The sequence below is a fragment of the Oncorhynchus keta genome, chromosome 28 (assembly GCF_023373465.1).
Source record: "Oncorhynchus keta strain PuntledgeMale-10-30-2019 chromosome 28, Oket_V2, whole genome shotgun sequence".
NCBI lineage: Eukaryota > Metazoa > Chordata > Actinopteri > Salmoniformes > Salmonidae > Oncorhynchus > Oncorhynchus keta.
The window spans coordinates 32,132,823-32,154,667 of NC_068448.1; the positions used below are offsets into that span (position 1 = coordinate 32,132,823).

The window sequence follows — 21,845 nt, forward strand, 5'->3', positions numbered from 1 at the left end:
ACACACACACACACACACACACACACACACACACACACACACTGTGATGCTGTCCTAGGGGGGTATGGATTGTCTCTATTTGCGGATTCAGCTGGGCTGTTTTAAGAGGACCATAAACAGAGTTGATGGTTAGCCTCCCCACAGCGCAGAGTGCCTCCCAGGGACCTCCAACACCACCCAGGAAGGTCCGGAGGGGAATTTAACACCAAGAACAGTTGCCTGGTTGTGAACAGTGAATAATCCTCCAAAAAAGAGAGGAAGTCCCCCAAAAGAAGCAGGCTATCTTGTCTCAGAGCTGGAGACAGTAAACAACCCTCTGCCTCTCTCTTTGTCCCAACCATCAGCCATGTACAGCATCTGTCCATTTGCTTGAGGTACACACATTTGGCTGTGATTGTAACATATGGAGTCTGCATCACAAGTTCACAACACATCTATTCAACAAAGACACAACCACAGAGCAGTTCTCAACTCATGCCCTTTTCATTGCATGATTAAGCTGTTGATTGGCATACGAATATGTTCATTGCCTTCAAAACACTGTGCACAAGGCTACTTACCACATATGAACATTACCAGTGACGCGTGCATGGTTTTATGTTCATGGGTCAGTCCCCTTCGACTTGTTCAGTAGATTCAGCCTGAAAATGTTACGTAGAAATAGCCTGGTATGAATAATGTCACACGTTAACTCAATCAATACAAAAGACAGAGCTGTTTTGATTCTGCACTTATTTATTTAAAAAAAAAAAAACTTTTAAAAAACTGATACGGCATTAGAATATAAAGTTTGCTGGTTGGAAAGTAGGTTTAATAGCATAGTTAAACTATAATAAACAACGTCAGAGATCAAAATTTTAAAAAAGACACTTACACTTTAATATTAGTAGGTTTGATCCCCCTGTCTTTTAAATCAACACGAATCCATACGATTCCCCCTGTTTCATTTGAGCGGAGTTGGCAGTATAATCAGAAGCCTGACCACCACTCTCCAAAGTATTTGATATCTGACGACCACTCTCCGAAACTCTGTCCCGAGTCTCGTTTGATGGAAACTCCGCTGCGGAGTTTCGTTTGGTAGGAATGGACCCTGGAGCGCGTCTGACTGCTTATTGTAGTGTAATAACATCAAAGCAAAATCCACTATTAAACGGTTTTAACATTAACTATTAAACGGTTTTAACATTAATTATGACTACGATGCTGCATAAACGTGTGACTTTGATCAAATCAAAAGTGGGCTGAAGATTCAGATAATAATTTCGCCATGATTGATACAAATATAATGACAGTAGACTAAGATGGTTTTGGCTGCCGAGTCTGGACCTTGAAGAAGTTAGTGAAGTTAATTCAAGTAGTGTGTAAAATCCACCACCGGTTTTCAGAAGACCCTAGTGTCAGAGAGAATAGATGTGCGCCTTGGAAACAGGAATGCGCGTTCTGGGGAGAACGGATTAGGTTCCCTTTGATTGCTTCAGTGAACAATCCATGCGGCGCACATAACCACCTACTACACTTACCATCCCACTCTTCGCAGGCTTTAAAAAAAGCAGATGTTTCCAGTTTGCAGGGATGCAGTATTTTCAACCTAACTTGTTTCCCCTGAAAAAACGGAAGCGGGGATTCCGCTCAGGTGTCTTGTTAGGCCTACTACGTAGCCATCACCAGACCATGCTCCTTCCCAACAACAACAGGTGGTTGGGAAAAAAATCCTGTTCATTTGGTTGTAATTCCTACAAGCATTTTAAAGAATTTGAACATGTTTTCAGACAGAAAACAACATTGCATCTTATGATTAGACATGTTATAGATAGATATCTATTAGGCTATTCGATTTTCATAATGGTTAGACAACATACAGTGTGTGTAACAATGTTAGCACATCCTGAAACATGCCTCTGGATATATCGTCAACGTGTGATATTACATACGCTCTCTGTGGACAGTCAAGCTTTTTATTTGACCCCCTAAACCTGGGCCACTATGTAGCGCGTGTCTCTCTCGCTCTCTCTCGGGACTGGGGGAGGGAGAGAATTTTCACTCAATGAGCACAATTAATGCACACTGAACGTTAAGACACACACACACACACACACACACACAGTTGAGGTAGGTAGAAGCCTCAATGCATTCTCACAACGTAGCAAGGGAGAAGCAAACTACAAAAAGCCCCAACCAACATATGAGCTTAACTAACACAAATAATGAAACCAACAAAGGCTGGCCGAAAGGCTTCTGGCCTCATCTCAACAACAAGAAATCCCCCTCTTTCAAAGATCCTGATTGCCCACACCTGAGTAAGGCTTTCTGGCTGAGCACATCATCTAAAGCAGTTGCTGCTGCCCCCTGGGGGTGAGGGGTAATACTCATTACACATGAGTATGTTGTCCATCAATGTGCCTAAGCTACATATCATAACATGCCCAACAAAAAACTTCAACATTATATCAAATGTATATTTATTTTTCATAGACGTCTGTTTCAATTATACATCAACGGGGCTGAAATTTGTGTAGAACATGTTTTGTTTGTGTGAGCGACCGTGTGTGTGTTTGTTTTTGTGTGTAATGTATATGTGTGGCTGACGAAAAAGTATTTTCTGAATCAAAATGTAGCATCTGTCACTCCTAGGTATCACTTTTACGATATGTCTGTCATATTGTACATATACTTGCTGTAGTCAGAATAAATCAAAAATAATTCCTGAAAGGGCATTTAATTGGTCAAAAGAACATATTCCTCGGTAAAACATTCTCTCTGATCTCTTTTCTTCAACTAATTCAAAAGTCAATCTACCTTGGAACACGAAACATGTTTAATTGGTCCATATCCAGTTGTCATGTTCCAGACATAGCTACACAACAAACTTGTGCAGATGGCATCATGTCAAAACCATGACAAGAATGATTGGGAGTTACTGACAGAAAGAAGTAGATGATCTATGTAGTGCAGACAGTTCTACTGACAGTTTTACTGGCATATTCACAACATCAGAAGGAGCTCCCTGCTGTGTTCCAACAGACTACAGCTGTACAGTACACATGACCCAGTGTTCCTCCCATCACTAACAGTTACCTTATTTCTTATTTTTTTGTGATAATAATTTTTATTAAATTCCTTTCAAATTTGACAGAGAGAGAATGGGAATGAAGCACCAGTGGTACATTTTCACGAATACAGTTTTTCTCTCCTACATCGTTCAATCCACATGATCAGTTACAGTTGTTGTATGTCTGCACCTGCTTTCGTATGGCCTCCCGTGCTTCCGTGGCGTTCCTCTCCAGCTCTCCTAACTCGCTCTGCTGGTCCAGCATTTTCTGCTCATTATTACGGAACTTCTTCTCAAGCTCTGAAACAACAGAACAACAGAGAACAGATTATAGGAAGACAACAATAGAGGGACATTCTTTGAAAAGCTTAGCTGCTTCTCAAATGGCACACTAGTCCCTATATAATGCCCTACTTTTTAACAGAGCCCTATGGGCCCTAGTCAAAAATAGTGCACGATGTAGAGAACATCCAGTTTCGACCACATCTGTATACAAAACCAAAGACAGACACTATGTTGATATCCTTTAGCCATGGACTACTCTTAACCCTGATTACTCTTTATGGATTCATACTTCTCTATCTACACCTGTTGAGTATGTATTCTGTATCATACGCTTGAGAGGGCAGTACAGTAACGTTACATACTCCGTAGCGTTTCTATGCCCTTGTTGGCCTTAGTGAGCAGGTCTTCAGCCTCCTTCTTGATCTCCTTGGCCCTCTGGTTGACGTTCCCCAGGCCCCCCGAGGCCCCGCCCAGAGAGTCCACCTTCATCTGCAGTTCCTTGTACCGATCCTCCGTTTCATTCAGCCTCTGGAGCACAACCAGACACATAGAGCAACAAGTCAACGTGCGGCACCACATGGATATCTATTGTCAAAATGAATAGATTGCCACGGCTGAATTTCTGTAGTTCAATGCTTCCCATGGCTCCCCCTTCTGGCTATTGGGATCAAATTCATAGTGTGGTTTATAAATGTAAAGGTAAAAGATCAAATGAACACACTTACAAATAGAGAAAGACGCAGGAAGACTATCCGTACCAAACTTTAAATTGTATTACAAAGCACTAGCATTTTGGCTCTTCCTAAATCGATTTAGACATGATTCTTCTGTCCCCTGAGTATGGAGAGAAATATGGTGTCTCCTATTGCTCTGGAAGAGGTGATCAACACTGACACTGTATATCCCTTAACCAATGTAAACGAAGCTTTGGTCCTATTATTTCTCACAATTTATTTTTGGTGCAAATTGAAAAACAATGTAACTGGGAATCAAAATGGCATGCCCATACTACAATATTTCACAATAATGCCTTGCGATCTGGAGGGCACCCTTTTACATCCTCCCAACGTTCCAAATGTGGAATCCGTACCCTTGCTGACATCGTGGATGGTTGAGAACATTCCAAGATTTGAAAGACACATACACATTACCAGGCAAATCCTTTTTTCCTATATTTACAACGTAGGTGAGCTATGCTGGTTTATGGAGTTCCTTGGGGAAACCAACTACCAAACCCTCCAATGATGGGATTTATAAATAAATGATCTGGGCTCCCGAAAGGACTGATCTATATAATATATAAACTACTTTTGGAAAGCTCATATTCTAAGCTAGCCCTTAAAGAAGTATGGTCCGGGTACAAACTCATACAAACGAACAACAACTAACAGACACACAAACAATGACTACATGTCCTCCGCCCAGACCTGCATGCTCAACACCTCATCCCTAGTGTCTGCATTATTATTTGTCACTTGGCTTGAAATTGTATCAATGTGTTTTTTTCTGTCGCCCATGCTAATTTCAATAGTAAATCATTCGATTTTTGCATCGTGTTAATGATGGCGGATTGATTGATTTACACATTATATATTCTTTCCAGATGAGTGATCCGAAGATAATCGTCCAGCCCATTGGGTATCTCACCAAAGCCCCCCATATAACATGTCTTGAAATATGCAGACAGACGGATTACAAGTTTACATTGTAATACTTCTGACAGAAAACGGTCTAGCTCCGCCCACAACTTCCGGACTTCATAGCATTAAACAAAAGCATGGATTATTGAGTCTTAATTCGTTTTACACTTAGGGATATCTTTGTATGTATTTCTTTGATTATTCTGGTACCTGTAACCTCCCCCCTTTAAAAATAAAGACAAAATTAAATAAAAGGTTGGTCACAAAAAAGCATGGAGGACCACAACCAGGACACACTCATCCAAACACACACTTATGCCAGCACGCAGGCAAGTACACAGTCACGGATATACACACACACACACACACACACACACACACACACACACACACACACACACACACACACACACACACACACACACACACACACACACACACACACACACACACACACACACACACACACACACACACACACACACACACACACACCTGCTCCAGTCCCGATACTGCATTAGTGGCATTTTCGGCCTGGTTCTTGGCATCTTTGGCCATCTCCCTGTTCTGATCGGTCTTAGTTTTTAGTGCCTCTACCCCCATCGACAGGTTGGCCAGTCGCATCATAGCATCCATCTGCTTGACCTCCAGATCCAGAAGATTCTCCTCCACCTGCACGGGGACACAACAAGATAGATAACAGATTGAAAAACACACACACACACTCACACACACACTGTGGTGTGGACAGTAGTGTACCGTTGCGGTGGTGTTCCTGGTGCTGTTCAGGTTGTTCAGGGCATGGTCCAGGGCTTTGGTTGCTTTCTGAATAGCCTTTTCAGACGCTTCCAATGCTTGCTTAGTCGTGTTGGCTGTGTCCTTCACTCCTTCTGCTCGTGTCCTTCAAACACACACAGGACATTTGTGAGACCGAGAGCTCTGCTGTTCTACAAAATCACTCTCTGTGCATGTCCAGTGTTCCATGTTCTATCACATAGGCTAATAACAGAGTAGCTACTGCTGAACAGACAAAGATCATCATCACAGATGTCGGAGTCTATACGTCTAAGTCTAATAGGCCTCGCTTTGCCTCTGTCTTACTTGGCATCCTTAGCTCGGTTCAGCAGCTCCTTGGCCTGGTGGAGTTGCTGGGAGGTGTGGTTGAAGACCCCTTCTACATCTGTCAGGTTGTTAATGTTGTCTTTAATCTGCTGGACCATGCTGTCCAGAGTGGTTCTGTTGACAGGAAGAGATATGGCCAGCACCTGCTGAGCCACCTTCTCTATGCTCTCTGGGTCCGCACCCTCCTCTGTACACAACACACAGTGGAGAAGGACCATGATCAATTTCATATCATAAGGCGTGTCCACAGAGAGAAGTTACCTGAAAGGTTACTGGCATTAACAAACCAGTCAGGAAATCTTTGATCTTCTGAATGAATTCCTTGAGTTTTTTATTGGAGTTTTCAAATAAGTCCTTCTTCTTCTGGGCTTTGTCCAGGGTGTCCATGGCTTGATTCTTCACATCCTGGGTCAGCATAGCAATGTCCTGGAGCTGGAAACATAAAACTGGGGATTACGGTATATGCAACACATATACAAAACATGCTAGGCTTACAAGAGCGCTGACAAACACATAATACATCCCCTTTTAGAGAAGTTAAACGGCAGTTTTTGCTCAGCGATTCAGCTTATACTGAGATACAGTACATGCATGCAGAGGTATAGTACATGTGAGATATTTAGGCAGACAGACCTTCTTAGCCATACCCTGGAGATCCTCACTGGCAGCAGTCAGGTTGTCTGAGACATCATTGGCATGTTTCAGTCCCTTTAGGGAGGCGCTAACAGTCCCGTCACACCCGTCCCCTCCACACACCCGCCGGCCGTCATTGTCACGACAACCAGCACCCCCACATGGGCTGTCGTGGCATGTGCCATTGGAGCTGGCATTGGAATGGCCACCACATACCTGGAAAAAACAACAACAACACAGGTGGGGTCAGAGTCAGACACAGAGAGCTACAGGGTACATATCTAGGGCAGGGATAGTGTAACAATTGTCACGAGTGAAATCATGACAGGTCTGACAGTTAGCTCTATGTGACAGGGATGACCGTCCTGCAAAGAAAGGCGACGAGCTTCCCTTTAGGATATAGACCCCACTACATTGTCCCCTACAGGCCCCTACACTCTTAGAAAAAAAGGGTTATTTGTTTGTCCCTATAGGATAACAAGAACCTTAGAACCTTTTTGTGTTGAAAGAGTTCCACGTGGAACTTTGTATAAATGAAAGAGTTCCACGTAGAACTTTGTGTTAGTGAAAGAGTTCCACGTAGAACTTTGTGTTAGTGAAAGAGTTCCACGTAGAACTTTGTCTTAGTGAAAGAGTTCCACGTAGAACTTTGTCTTAGTGAAAGAGTTCCACGTAGAACTTTGTCTTAGTGAAAGAGTTCCACGTAGAACTTTGGATTAGTGAAAGTGTTCCACGTTCAACTCCCCCAAAAATATTTTCAGAGGGTTCCCCTTTCGGGGTCAATTTTTGAACCCTTTATGGCTATAGTTAGCACCTTCTTTTCTAAGAGTGTACCTTGTGGCTCAGGTGGTGGACTTTTTTGTCTACGTCCTGGGCTTTGTTCTGCAGCTCTGACAATGATTTCTTCTGGGCCGCCACCGTGCGCAGGAACTTATCCTGCCTCTTGTTTAGGAGGTCCTCGGTGTGTGCGCGTGTTGCTTTAGACTCCTCCACAGGGCTGAAAGGACCAGACACTGAGGCGTTGCACTTCTGTTGAGCCTTCTGGGACTCACTGTAGTACTTCTTCACATTGTCAAACTGATCTGGGACGGGACAAGAACAAGGTGAAAGACATGAATGAAAGAGACTAACTGAAGAGTAAATAAATGTGTATGTGTGCCAGTGTGGGTACCTTTGTATGTGCACTACATCTTAATGCGTGTGTTTAATTATACTAGAAGTCCCCATAAGAATAGTAAACATACAAAAAGTGGACCAATAGGGGGCATTTTGTTAGTCCCCACGATAGGGCTGGGCGATATGGCCAAAATCTCTTATCCTAATATAGGTAATTTCCTATCCCGATAATGATAGATATCACAATATAGCCCATTTTCTGTCAATTCAATGAATAAATAGTTTATTTAAAATGACCACATGTAAAGGTGTATTTCCTATTACATTTTGAATTATACTGAAGAAATAAAACGTAACTTACTCATATTTCTCCTTTTATTTCTCCTCATATTTCTCCTGTCTCAGCCTCCAGTATTTATGCTGCAGTAGTTTATGTGTCGGGGGGCTAGGGTCAGTTTGTTATATCTGGAGTACTTCTCCTGTCCTATTCGGTGTCCTGTGTGAATTTAAGTGTGCTTTCTCTAATTCTCTCTTTCTCTCTTACTTTCTCTCTCTCGGAGGACCTGAGCCCTAGGACCATGCCCCAGGACTACTTGACATGATGACTCCTTGCTGTCCCCAGTCCACCTGGCCGTGCTGTTGCTCCAGTTTCAACTGTTCTGCCTTATTATTATTCGACCATGCTGGTCATTTCTGAACATTTGAACATCTTGGCCATGTTCTGTTATAATCTCCACCCGGCACAGCCAGAAGAGGACTGGCCACCCCACATGTGCTCTCTCTAATTCTCTCTTTCTCTCTCTCTCTCGGAGGACCTGAGCCCTAGGACCATGCCCCAGGACTACCTGACATGATGACTCCTTGCTGTCCCCAGTCCACCGGGGTGTGCTGTTGCTCCAGTTTCAACTGTTCTGCCTTATTATTATTCGACCATGCTGGTCATTTATGAACATTTGAACATCTTGGCCATGTTCTGTTATAATCTTCACCCGGCACAGCCAGAAGAGGACTGGCCACCCCACATAGCCTGGTTCCTCTCTAGGTTTCTTCCTAGGTTTTGGCCTTTCTAGGGAGTTTTTCCTAGCCACCGTGCTTCTACACCTGCATTGCTTGCTGTTTGGGGTTTTAGGCTGGGTTTCTGTACAGCACTTTGATATATCAGCTGATGTATGAAGGGCTATATATAAATACATTTGATTTGATTTGATTTAGAACCTTTGTGCACATTTTCAATTAAGCAGGTAACAAATTATAAAATATAAATAAAATATATAAATAATAAATAAAATAAATAAAAATAAAATCTAAAAAAGTAAATAGTAAACACTTCAACTATAGTTGCAAACAAAATAAATATAGGCCTAAAATATATATATATATATATATATATATATATATATATATATATATATATATATATATATATATATATATATATATACAGTTGCATCGTCTGTGGACCTATTTGGGCGGTAAGCAAATTGGAGTGGGTCTAGGGTGTCAGGTAGGGTGGAGGTGATATGGTCCTTGACGAGTCTCTCAAAGCACTTCATGACGACGGAAGTGAGTGCTACGGGCGGTAGTCGTTTACCTCAGTTACCTTAGCTTTCTTGGGAACAGGAACAATGGTGGCCCTCTTGAAGCATGCGGGAACAGCAGACTGGGATAGGGATTGATTGAATATGTCCGTAAAGACACCAGCCAGCTGGTCTGCCAATGCTCTGAGGGCGCGGCTGGGGATGCCGTCTGGGCCTGCAGCCTTGCGAGGGTTAACGCGTTTAAATGTTTTACTCACCTCGGCTGCAGTGAAGGAGAGTCCGCATGTTTTGGTTGCGGGCCGTGTCAGTGGCACTGTATTGTCCTCAAAGCGGGCAAAAAAGTTATTTAGTCTGCCTGGGAGCAAGACATCCTGGTCCGTGACTTCTTTTTGTAATCCGTGATTGACTGTAGACCCTGCCACATACCTCTTGTGTCTGAGCCGTTGAATTGCGATTCTACTTTGTCTCTATACTGACGCTTAGCTTGTTTGATTGCCTTGTGGAGGGTCACCTTGCCCTGATTAAAAGCAGTGGTTCGCGCTTTCAGTTTCACGCAAATACTGCCATCAATCCACGGTTTCTGGTTTGGGAATGTTTCAATTGTTGCTATGGGAACGACATCTTCAACGCACGTTCTAATGAACTCGCTCACCGAATCAGCGTATTCATCAATGTTGTTGTTTGACGCAATACGAAACATATCCCAGTCCACGTGATGGAGGCAGTCTTGGAGCGTGGAATCAGATTGGTCGGACCAGCGTTGAACAGACCTCAGCGTGGGAGCTTCTTGTTTTAGCTTTTGTCTGTAGGCAGGGAGCAACAAAATGGAGTCGTGGTCAGCTTTTCCGAAAGGAGGGCGGGGCAGGGCCTTATCTGCATCGCGGAAGTTAGAATAGCAATGATTTTTTTGTTTTCAGATTAGCCTTGTTAAAATCCCCAGCTTCAATGAATGCAGCCTCCGGATATGTGGATTCCAGTTTGCAAAGAGTCAGTCAGGAAGTTAAAGCTTGGTCGCAAATAGGTCTTCCAAATGGACAATGACCCCAAACATACTTCCAAAGTTGTGGCAAAATGGCATAAGGACAACAAAGTCAAGGTATTGGAGTGGCCATTACAAAGCCCTGACCTCAATCCCATAGAAAATGTGTGGGCAGAACTGAAAAAGCGTGTGCGAGCAAGGAGGCCTACAAACCTGACTCAGATACACCAGCTCCATCAGGAGGAATGGGCCAAAATTCACCCAACTTATTGTGGGAAGCTTGTGAAAGGCTACCTGAAACGTTTGACCCAAGTTATATAATTTAAAGGCAATGCTACCAAATACTAATTGAGTGTATGTAAACTTCTGACCCACTGGGAATGTGATGAAAGAAATAAAAACTGAAATAAATTATTCTCTCTACTATTATTCCCACATTTCACATTCTTAAAATGAAGTGGGGATCCTAACTGACCTAAGACAGGGTATTTTTACTCAGATTAAATGTCAGGATTTGTGAAAAACTGAGTAAAATGTATTTGGCTAAGGTGTATGTAAACTTCCGACTTCAACTGTATATATTTTTTGGGGCTTTCCTGTTTTGCATGTTATTTTGGCATTAATATGTTTCACATATCAATTTGCATTTGGTACCTTGGATCGAGTGTTAGCACCAACCCATGAAACCCCCATTTCTCGGCCGTGTAAATTGGGGCCATGTTTTTGCAGATGTAAGTTGTAACAGCAGCTGTTACCTTCCATCTTCGGGATTCTTTACCATATAGTGTGCCGCGGGCAAAAGCCTCTTGCAACATCTGAGTCGGGGGTTTGTTCTGAGCACTCAACTGTGCTTTTTTGGGTCTCATCTGTACTGTTTCACACGATTCTTGCGTAGGTGATGAAAGAGGTTAGTGGTGTTTGAGCCTGTTGTTGCGTCCGGCCTGGAGCATATTTATCAGTGGACAGTTTTCTGGTCCGTGTCAGACTTTTCATACACAAACCATGTCAATTAGACCGTTTTAGGGTTAGGAGCTAGGGTTAGTTTTAGGGGTAGGAGCTAGGGTTAGTTTTAGGGTTAGGAGCTAGGGTTAGTTTTAGGGGTAGGAGCTAGGGTTAGTTTTAGGGTTAGGACCTAGGGTTAGATTTTAGGGTTAGGTTAGTTCTAGGGTTAGTTTTAGGGTTAGGAGCTAGGGTTAGTTTTAGGGTTAGGAGCTAGGTTAGTTTTAGGGTTAGGAGCTAGGGTTAGTTTTAGGGTTAGGGCTACGGTTAGTTTTAGGGTTAGGGTTTTAGGGTTAGGGCTAGGGTTAGTTTTAGGGTTAGGAGCTAGGGTTAGTTTTAGGGTTAGGAGCTAGGGTTAGTTTTAGGGTTAGGAGCTAGGGTTAGTTTTAGGGTTAGGGGCTAGGGTTAGTTTTAGGGTTAGGACCTAGGGTTAGTTTTAGGGTTAGGAGCTAGGGTTAGTTTTAGGGTTAGGGGCTAGGGTTAGTTTTAGGGTTAGGACCTAGGGTTAGTTTTAGGGTTAGGAGCTAGGGTTAGTTTTAGGGTTAGGGGCTAGGGTTAGTTTTAGGGTTAGGACCTAGGGTTAGTTTTAGGGTTAGGAGCTAGGGTTAGTTTTAGGGTTAGGACCTAGGGTTAGTTTTAGGGTTAGGAGCTAGGGTTAGTTTTAGGGTTAGGACCTAGGGTTAGTTTTAGGGTTAGGTGACTGGGGAAGAAGAGCGGGTCAAGAGGAAGGCATTACCTTGGAAACCAGAGCTGAGGTTGTTCTCCTGTTTTTGGCGGTGGTGCATCAGAGTGGTGTTGAGGTCCCTGAGTTCTCTCTCCATCTGGGTCAGGTTCCGCCTTAGTACCTCGTCCTGCACCGCTGTCCCATTCAGCTCCCGGGCCACACCCATCAAACGTCCGTCAGTCAGAGCTATCTCTGCTCTGGAATGCCACATAGTCGTGTTGGACATCTGACTTCTCATATGACTCAGTCCATAGTCAGTGGGCATTGTCATTTTCACACAGAATCTGGTTTTATGTATGTACTTTATGTCAGTATGTCATCAGTGGATTGAACTGCTCTATACTGCAAGAGGTCAAAGAGCACTTCCAGTCTAGTGCCACCTACAGTACAGTACAGTATGACGCTGTTACCTGAGGTCATCGATGGACTGGCCAATCAGCTGGTGTAGTCTGTCCCAGTCTCCGTCTCGGATCAGGTCCTGTACCTGGGCCAGTTTGTTCTCCAGCTCGAGGATGCGTTTGTTGCCCACGCCGGGCGTCTCTCCGCTCTCCAGGATCCTCTGGATGTCGTCACGGATGTGGTCCAGGTTCCGGCGGATCATACACACTGCGTCGTCCCACAGCTCAAAGCAGGGGTGGCACCGGACACACTTAGGGAATACCCCGGTGAACCCGCGGGCACACTCGTCACACCGCCGCCCCACCGCCCCTTCCCTACACTCACACATCCCTGTCACACGGTCACACTGGGCCATCTCCGAGCCCAGAGGGTGACAGTTACACTCTGAGGGAAGAGGGAGAGGGAGTAGAGAGATGGAGAGGGAGTAGAGAGATGGAGAGAGATAGAGTAAGAAGATGGAGAGGGGGAGAGAGATGGAGGGGGGAGAGATGGAGAAGTGGAGAGAGATGGAGAGGGGGAGAGAGATGGAGAGGGAGTAGAGAGATGGAGAGGGAGTAGAGAGATGGAGAGAGATGAAGAGGGGGAGAGAAATGGAGAGGGAGAGATATGGAGAGGGAGAGAGATGGAGAGGGGGAGAGAGATGGAGAGGGAGTAGAGAGATGAAGAGAGATGGAGAGGGGGAGAGAGATGGAGAGGGAGAGAGAGGTGGAGAGAGATGGAGAAGGGAGAGAGATGGAGAGGGGGAGAGAGATGGAGAGGGAGTAGAGAGATGGAGAGGGGGATAGAGATGGAGAGGGAGAGAGAGATGGAGAGGGAGAGAGATGGAGAGGGGGAGAGAGATGGAGTGGGGGAGAGATATGGAGAGGGAGAGAGATGGAGAGGGGAGAGAGATGGAGAGGGGAGAGAGATGGAGAGGGAGAGAGAGGTGGAGAGAGATGGAGAGGGGAGAGAGATACACATGAAGATATACATAATGAATATGAAGATGGCAGTAATGCAGAATATAGAATTAAAGACAGACTCTGAAAATCTTATTGAACTGTGTCATGTGATCACCTTCACACTGCACACGTGGGTCTCCCCAATGGAACTGCTCACACTCAGTGCACTGCCTTCCCCCAAAGCCTTGCTGACAGTGACACTGTCCACTAAACTACAGGCAGACAGAGAGAGGGATACCACTGATAAAGTCAAGTACACGAAACAAAAGTATGTAAAACTGCCTTTCCCAACTATAGGGCCTACCATGTTGCAATGTGATCCCATAGCGTGCAGAGGGTGGCAGCCACAGCGCTCACACCCTCTGTCTGTGCCATAGTTCCAGTAGTCGGGGGCACACTGGTCACAGTTGTGGCCGACCACGTTGTCCCGACACGGGCATGCTCCTGTCTGTCTGTCACAGTGGCAATGACCGTCAGTGCAGTAGGACTGCTGTGTACCTGCTGTTACACATGTGCAACCTGCAGATGGAATAAGACACAAATGTCAGACGCAATACAACACTCACAGAGCAGAGAAGGTCGTACTCTATACTGTAGCGCATGTGCCCTGCAGACACGTATCATCACCAATGACAATGGTTTGTTTCCAGTGGGCATGACCAGTCCCTTACACAGATAAGAAAACACAGAGACAGAACTCAAAGGAGGTTCAACCATCTATTGTCATGGAGTAACTCACGCCTGCAGTCCTGGGCCAGGGCGTTGCCATAGTAACCAGGTTTACAGTCGGAGCAGGAGGCGCCGTCCGTGTTGTACAGGCACCTCAGGCATTGTCCTGTCCTGGGGTCACATGACTCTGGGTCCTGGGTGTCGATGTTGCCACTGCACTGGCACGGGAGGCACTGCCCGCCTGGGTGCTCAATGTTGCCATAGTAACCAGGGGCACAGCGTTCACAGCGAGGGCCTAGGGTAGGGAAGGGGTTAGGTTAGGTTAGAGTTTAGGAGTTAGGTTTAGGTAAATAAGTGAAGTGCCGATAAGCCAAGCTGGGATGCATTTTTTCATGAGCTAAACTGTATCATTGGGACTCGCCTGTATAGCCCTGTTTACAGTTGCAGAGGATCTGATTGGATGAGATGTCCGTGTGACAGGAGTCCCCATTGGAGTGTCCACTTCCTGGGTTCCCAGGACAGGGACATGGTCGACAGTGATCTCCAGACCCCAGCACTGGGTTCCCAAAGAAACCATTCACACACCTGAGCAGGGAGGGACAGAACATGTGCATTTGAGTATTGTGCATTACCCATCATCACAATATTATCTATTGGACTATTACTGATCAAACAACTATCTGATCCAACCACACTACCAATCACTCCCCTGTCGATCTCTCTCCCACTGCCCACCTTTCACAGTACTGTCCATCAGTGTAGTCTCTGCAGGTCTGGCACTACCCTGTCTATCTCTCTCCCACTGCCCACCTTTCACAGTACTGTCCATCAGTGTAGTCTCTGCAGGTCTGGCACTACCCTGTCTATCTCTCTCCCACTGCCCACCTTTCACAGTACTGTCCATCAGTGTAGTCTCTGCAGGTCTGGCACTACCCTGTCTATCTCTCTCCCACTGCCCACCTTTCACAGTACTGTCCATCAGTGTAGTCTCTGCAGGTCTGGCACTACCCTGTCTATCTCTCTCCCACTGCCCACCTTTCACAGTACTGTCCATCAGTGTAGTCTCTGCAGGTCTGGCACTACCCTGTCTATCTCTCTCCCACTGCCCACCTTTCACAGTACTGTCCATCAGTGTAGTCTCTGCAGGTCTGGCACTACCCTGTCTATCTCTCTCCCACTGCCCACCTTTCACAGTACTGTCCATCAGTGTAGTCTCTGCAGGTCTGGCACTACCCTGTCTATCTCTCTCCCACTGCCCACCTTTCACAGTACTGTCCATCAGTGTAGTCTCTGCAGGTCTGGCACTACCCTGTCTATCTCTCTCCCACTGCCCACCTTTCACAGTACTGTCCATCAGTGTAGTCTCTGCAGGTCTGGCACTACCCTGTCTATCTCTCTCCCACTGCCCACCTTTCACAGTACTGTCCATCAGTGTAGTCTCTGCAGGTCTGGCACTACCCTGTCTATCTCCTCCCACTGCCCACCTTTCACAGTACTGTCCATCAGTGTAGTCTCTGCAGGTCTGGCACTACCCTGTCTATCTCCCTCCCACTGCCCACCTTTCACAGTACTGTCCATCAGTGTAGTCTCTGCAGGTCTGGCACTACCCTGTCTATCTCAGTCTCTGACCCACTGCCCACCTTTCACAGTACTGTCCATCAGTGTAGTCTCTGCAGGTCTGGCACTACCCTGTCTATCTCTCTCCCACTGCCCACCTTTCACAGTACTGTCCATCAGTGTAGTCTCTGCAGGTCTGGCACTACCCTGTCTATCTCCCTCCCACTGCCCACCTTTCACAGTACTGTCCATCAGTGTAGTCTCTGCAGGTCTGGCACTCCCCTGTCTGTGGGTTGCAGTCATCAGTGTGACCGTTACACTGGCATGGCCTGCAGCTGGGGAAGCCCCACTGGCCAGGCTGGCAGTCTGAACACTGGCGCCCACTGGCCCCCTGTCTGCACGGGCACTGCCCCGTCACCGGGTCACACTGGTGCCCCAGAGAGCCCTGGGAATGGCAGTCACAAGCTGTGAAGGGAGGGGGAGAAAGAGAGGGGAGAGGAGGGAGAAAAAGAGGGAGAGGGAGAAAGAGAGAAGGGGAAATAGTATTTTGGATGATGTGTGAGGTTATCCAGTGTTTGACACACACAAGATGTAGCACCTGCCATATATAGTATATAAACTGAGTGTACCAAACATGTACTTTCCATGGCATAGACTGACCAGCTGAATTCAGGTGAAAGATATGATCCCTTATGTCACTTGTTAAATCCACTTCAATCAGTGTAGATGAAGAGGAGAAGACAGGTTAAACAATGATTTTTAAGCCTTGAGGCAATTGAGACATGGATTATGTATGTGTGCCATTCAGAGGTTGAATGACAAAATATGAAAGTGCCATTGAACGGGGTATGGTAGTAGGTGCCAGGCGCACCGGTTTGTGTCAAGAACAGCAATGCTACTGGGTTTTTCACGCTCCTGGAGGTCCTGGAGTGGCCTAGCCAGTCTCCAGATCGCAACCCCATAGAAAATCTTTGGAGGGAGTTGAAAGTCCGTGTTGCCCAGCAACAGCCGCAAAACATCACTGCTCTAGAGGAGATCTGCATGGAGGAATGGGCCAAAATACCAGCAATAGTATGTGAAAACTGTGTGAAGAATTACAGAAAACGTTTGACCTCTGTCATTGCCAACAAAGGGTATATAACAAAGTATTGAGAAACTTTTGTTATTGACCAAATACTTATTTTCCACCATAATTTGCAAATAAATTCATTAAAAATCCTACAATGTGATTTTCTGGATTTTTTTTCTCTCATTTTGTCTGTCATAGTTGAAGTGTACCTATGATGAAAATAACAGGCCTCTCTCATCTTGTTAAGTAGGAGAACTTGCACAATTGGTGGCTGACTAAATACTTTTTTGCCCCACTGTATATATTAAACAAAGATATGATTCATGACTGAAAGATGCCAGTGCTCACTCACCGGTACAGCCATATGGTCCAAAGCCGTAGGTGCCAGGTGCACATTGGTCACACCGTTGTCCAATCACGTTGGGTTTACAGCGACACTGACCTCCGACCCTGTCACACTCAGCACTGAGAGACCCCTGGGGGTCGCACTGACATTCTGTAGGGAACATGAGAGGAGAAGAAAAGTGTTTATTCAAACAAGCCATGGGTGATGGCATACGGAAACCATATCAAATGGTGTTACAACAGAGTTACATTCAGTGTTGCCAATTTAGCAACTTGGTTGCTATGTTTAGTCCATTTTTAGGCCACTCCAGCGACTTTTATTGGTAAAAGAGGCTAGTGACAAATGCACTACTTTTCATGCTTCTTTTGAGGAGTTTTGCCACCGAGAATGTCTATGGTTTTGATAGAATTTAGTGACTTTGAGTGGGAGAAGCTGCAACAGAAGTCACAGCAACGGTGCACACACAGGCAGAGAAGCACAAGGGGGGGGGGGGCGCGCGGCGGGAGAGGGGCGAAAACGCTGCGAAACCGCAGCAAATTGATGCTGTGACGTCGTCGCAAAATGCAATCTAGCGACTTCTAGCGACAAATCAGGGAGCCAACAGCGATTCTTACTGAAAAATTGTTGGCAACCCTGGTTACATTGTGTTACTGATCACAGTGCAGCTTGTAATAGTAGATTGGTAAGTAAAGTGATTCAATAGTTGGACCGGAGAAGTATTTGATACCCAGTATTCGATAAGAAGGCATTAATGGAGACGTTGCCTAATGTTCCCTTTCCTTTGATAATTGACCCCTGACCCCCCGGTTCAATGTGTGGCTGTGCTGAGTGTCCACTCACGCAGAGCTCCATCATGCAGGATGGCAGAGATGCTGCAGATGAGCTTGGTGCACATCTCTGCCAGCATGGGCATGGGCATGGCCATGAAGGAGTCCAGACACATGTAGCGCACCATCTCATCACGGCGCTCCTCCGCTGCAGGGTCGTTACCCTGGAAACCAAGCAGCTCCGTGTACTTGGGGATCAGCACCAGCTGGGGAGGAATGGAGGGATGAAAGGCAGTAAAGAAGGAGAGTGAGAGATGAAAGGAGGTGAAATGTAAAGTGAATTTGGAACCTATTGCGGTCTTATGTTTAATGTAAGTGCACTTTTGTATTCAGACCACTAGGTTGCGGTATCTGGTCAACAGTTATTATCACATCACTGCTAATTGTTCCCTCACACACATAAAACGGTCATTTTGCTTCCTGTTTTACATGAGCTCCATCTAATGCGGGGCTGTCACGCCAGAGTCTGACTGACTCACTGAATCAACAAGGATGAAAGCGGTCAGGTGTCTCTGGGACACTCCGTGGCGCTGGAATCTGATGGCCACGACATAACGGTTACTGGGCTCAAAGCAGAAAGGCCTGGGCATCTGGACATACCTGTTGGGTCACACAAAAAGATTCTCTTAGCAGACACTCTGACATGACATTGTTCTCGTGTGAGTTGTGACACAGCCGTATGGCCCTTTAAAGATGAAAAGAAATACAGCCAGAAATATAAAAGTGAAAGAAATCAAAGCGAGCCTTGTCACTAGATGATGCACAGACCTTGGCAGCAGCTAATGGGGATCCATAATACAAAAACACATTCACGCCCACAAACACTATAAAAACACAAATACTCACCCACAGACACTATACAAACACACATACTCACCCACAGACACTATACAAACACACATACTCAAGCACAGACACTATACAAACATGCATAGTCACCCACAGACACTATACAAACACACATACTCACCCACAGACACTATACAAACACACATACTCACCCACAAACACTATACAAACACACATACTCACCCACAGACACGAAACAAACACGCAGTCACCCACAGACACTATACAAACACACATACTCACCCACAGACACTATACAAACACACATACTCACCCACAGACACTATACAAACACACATACTCACCCACAGACACTATACAAACAAATATACAGTAGGGACAGTGACAGGATGAAACAGGGAGGTCTGGGACCCTTTGATTGAAAGAGACAGATGAACAGTCTCTGTCAGAGGGCCTTTCTCCTCCTGCTCTTCAACACTGGTTGAACAGACGACAGAAGGAGACACAGACGGGGTAACAAAAAACCTATCCATTGTGTGTTTTTTAGATGTGCTGCATTCCACAGAAACTAATTGCACACAAATAATTGAGAACAGGCCTTTGAGTTCATAAAGAGGAGGAGTTTATACCCCACCACCCCTTTAATCGCTCTACTCTCAACAAAGACTGTGTGATCCAGTCTACCAGTCACTGTATGCCTAGTGCCCTCCTCGTTTGCCCTCTCTGCCCTCGCATCCTGTCTGACTTCTGACTCGCTGTCTGTGTTTTGGGTCACTTTGCTAATTGGTTCTGCCTGAGGCGCCAATCATAGAGGAGAATAGCAGGGGGAGCCACGGTCCAGTGAGCCAGTAAGATCCGGGCGAGGGAGCGAACTCTTCGTTACACTGAAGTTAATTCTAAGGGAAGTTTCTCAATATGTATAGGTTGGTTGACCAGAGAATATCCGGGGTAGAGACCATACTAGGCAGGTAAAAACAGAGAGGTAGACCGTCAGAGAGTCTTTATTAGATGGGGTGGAGAAGGAGAGGAAGAGTTGGACTGGCCGGTCTCCATGGTGATGGTTGACAGAGTGTGAGAGAATGAGTGTGGACAAAGAGCATGCTGCAGGACAGGCGCGTCCATATACAGAGGAATGTGGTGGCAGGACTATTTCCCAAAGCAAAGTTCAGAGGAACGGAACACAACAAGGTCTACATCTTTATTGCTGATAGCGGCGTACTGTATACTTTATATTACCTGTAATCAAGTACATGTTCTCCTATTCACTGTCATTGTGAACAGCCATACACACAGGGAACATTTTCTCTGCACAAATCATTCATGCGTTATCTTCTAGCAAGCTTTTATCTTAACCATCTGCAATCTCAAGGATGCACTCAGCTAAATACATGTAAAAGGAACTCAGTGAACCGACAGCGACTTGCTCTCACCTAGACTGGGCGTTTTCACGGTTACTCAATCTCAATACAGTATCAATTTACTTTAACAGAAGAATGTGCTCTCACACCCATGTGTTTGGCCAGAACGAAGTTACAGGAGACAGTATATTGGCTCCTCTGTATCCTAACAGTGAAATATCCAAAATACCCCTTCAGGAATGTTGTGAAATCCTTAGTTACCAGATGATCAGCTGGATAGTAACCATTGCTAGAGGTTTAGATAATATAATAGGAGTCACTGTTAGATTTATACCTGGGTAATAAGCAAAAGACCACACACACACTGACATACAGGTTGGCACACGTTAATGACACATATATGGGAAACATACACAACAATTAAAACCTCTACTAAAACTCTCTCTCTCTCACCCTAAAACTCTCTCTCTCTCATGCACGCACACACACACACGTACACACACGTACACACACATGCTGTTGGTATCAGTAGTACCTCCTGTTGTGCGGCAGGGTGACAGTGTAGAGCTGTTCAGTGGGAAGCAGGTTGCCACAGCGGGAGCTGGTGGGCAGCAGCAGGGAGGTAACACTCACTATGGCCTCCCAGTCCTCAGTAGACTACACACACACATAACAGACAGTGTTTTAAAAGGTAGGAAGCAGCATTTGTTTTACACTGTTCCATTGTTACACTGTTGCAATGTTCTTGCACTGACACTCGCCCTTGTCTTTTCTTACCAGCACAGGCTTTGCTGGTGTCTGCTCTATTGAGGAACGGTTTGACTTACTATGACTGTGATACGTGGTTGTCCCACCTAGCTATCTTAAGATGAATGCACTAAGTTGCTCTGGAGAAGAGAGTCTACTAAATGACTCAAATGTAAATGTCAATTGTAATCACAATGATCAACACCGACTACCCCCTGTGGGGTAATAAAATGAGGGAGACGACATTCAGACATTTGATTTCAGATATTGTAATCTTGTCATACTGTAATATTGTATGTTGGGCTTGAATTAAGGTGCCATTCTGAAAGTATACAGACCCCTTCACTTTTTCCACATTTTGTTACGTTACAGCCTTATTCTAAAACGGATTAAAAAATAAATATAAATATATCTATCTCTACACAATAACCCATAATGACAAAGCAAAAACAGGTTTATCACATTTATATAAGTATTGACCCTTTACTCAGTAATTTGTTGAAACACCTTTGGCAGCTATTACAGCCTCGAGACTTCTTGGGTATGACACTACAAGCTTGGCACACCTGTATTTGGACAATTTCGCCCATTCTTCTCTGCAGATCCTCTCAAGCTCTGTCAGGCTGGATGTTTCTGTGTTTCTGATGTTTCTGTCAAGCTCTGTCAGGTTGGATGTCAGCCGCTGCACGGCTGGTTTTAGGTTTCTCTAGAGATGTTGGATCGGGTTGCTTAGGGTCGTTGTCCTGTTGGAATGTGAACCTTAAACCCCATTCTGAGGTCCTGAGCGCCCTGGAGCAGGTTTCATTCAAGGATCTCTCTGTACTTGGCTCTGTTCATCTTTCCCTCTATCCAGTCCCTGCCACTGAAAACATCCCCACAGCATGATGCTGCCACCACTATGCTTCACCGTAAGGATGGTGTCGGGTTTCCTCCAGATGTCATGCTTGGCATTCAGGCCAAAGAGTTCAATCATGGTTTCATCAGACCAGAGAATCTTGTTTCTCATGATCTGAGAGTCCTTTAGGTGCCTTTTGGCA

At 45.3% G+C, this 21,845-nt stretch overlaps 2 protein-coding genes and 1 long non-coding RNA gene across 10 annotated transcripts in view; 1 reads left to right on the plus strand and 2 right to left on the minus strand.

The window, feature by feature from the left end:
* Positions 1–2,295, minus strand: part of lamb2 (laminin, beta 2 (laminin S)) — a 47,124-nt gene extending 44,829 nt beyond the window's left edge. For both annotated transcript variants that reach the window (XM_035740739.2, XM_035740738.2), the window contains exons 1-2: positions 875–2,295; positions 561–641 (exon numbers count right to left, since the gene is read on the minus strand). In XM_035740739.2, coding sequence (XP_035596632.1) covers positions 561–591 — 31 coding nt within the window. In that variant the 5' untranslated portion in view covers positions 592–641; positions 875–2,295. The remainder of the gene's footprint in view (positions 1–560; positions 642–874) is intronic.
* A 147-nt stretch (positions 2,296–2,442) lies between these two features.
* Positions 2,443–21,845, minus strand: part of lamb2l (laminin, beta 2-like) — a 56,109-nt gene continuing 36,706 nt past the window's right edge. For all 5 annotated transcript variants that reach the window (XM_052482813.1, XM_052482815.1, XM_052482811.1 and 2 more), the window contains 19 exons: positions 20,597–20,718; positions 18,373–18,493; positions 17,907–18,099; positions 17,073–17,216; positions 15,885–16,116; positions 14,516–14,679; positions 14,165–14,389; positions 13,730–13,944; positions 13,541–13,637; positions 12,496–12,868; positions 12,098–12,282; positions 7,564–7,811; positions 6,730–6,945; positions 6,384–6,528; positions 6,076–6,283; positions 5,734–5,875; positions 5,470–5,646; positions 3,697–3,862; positions 2,443–3,349 (listed from right to left, as the gene is read on the minus strand). In XM_052482813.1, the coding sequence (XP_052338773.1) occupies positions 3,213–3,349; positions 3,697–3,862; positions 5,470–5,646; positions 5,734–5,875; positions 6,076–6,283; positions 6,384–6,528; positions 6,730–6,945; positions 7,564–7,811; positions 12,098–12,282; positions 12,496–12,868; positions 13,541–13,637; positions 13,730–13,944; positions 14,165–14,389; positions 14,516–14,679; positions 15,885–16,116; positions 17,073–17,216; positions 17,907–18,099; positions 18,373–18,493; positions 20,597–20,718 (3,510 nt within the window). In that variant the 3' untranslated portion in view covers positions 2,443–3,212. The remainder of the gene's footprint in view (positions 3,350–3,696; positions 3,863–5,469; positions 5,647–5,733; positions 5,876–6,075; positions 6,284–6,383; positions 6,529–6,729; positions 6,946–7,563; positions 7,812–12,097; positions 12,283–12,495; positions 12,869–13,540; positions 13,638–13,729; positions 13,945–14,164; positions 14,390–14,515; positions 14,680–15,884; positions 16,117–17,072; positions 17,217–17,906; positions 18,100–18,372; positions 18,494–20,596; positions 20,719–21,845) is intronic.
* Positions 9,293–11,798, plus strand: LOC127912781 (uncharacterized). Of its 3 annotated transcripts, none has more exons than XR_008083395.1 (3): positions 9,293–11,474; positions 11,518–11,578; positions 11,665–11,798. It is a non-coding gene; the product is annotated as an uncharacterized LOC127912781 (long non-coding RNA). The 3 variants fall into 3 exon arrangements; XR_008083396.1 differs by having other exon boundaries at positions 9,293–11,449; XR_008083397.1 differs by having other exon boundaries at positions 9,293–11,424.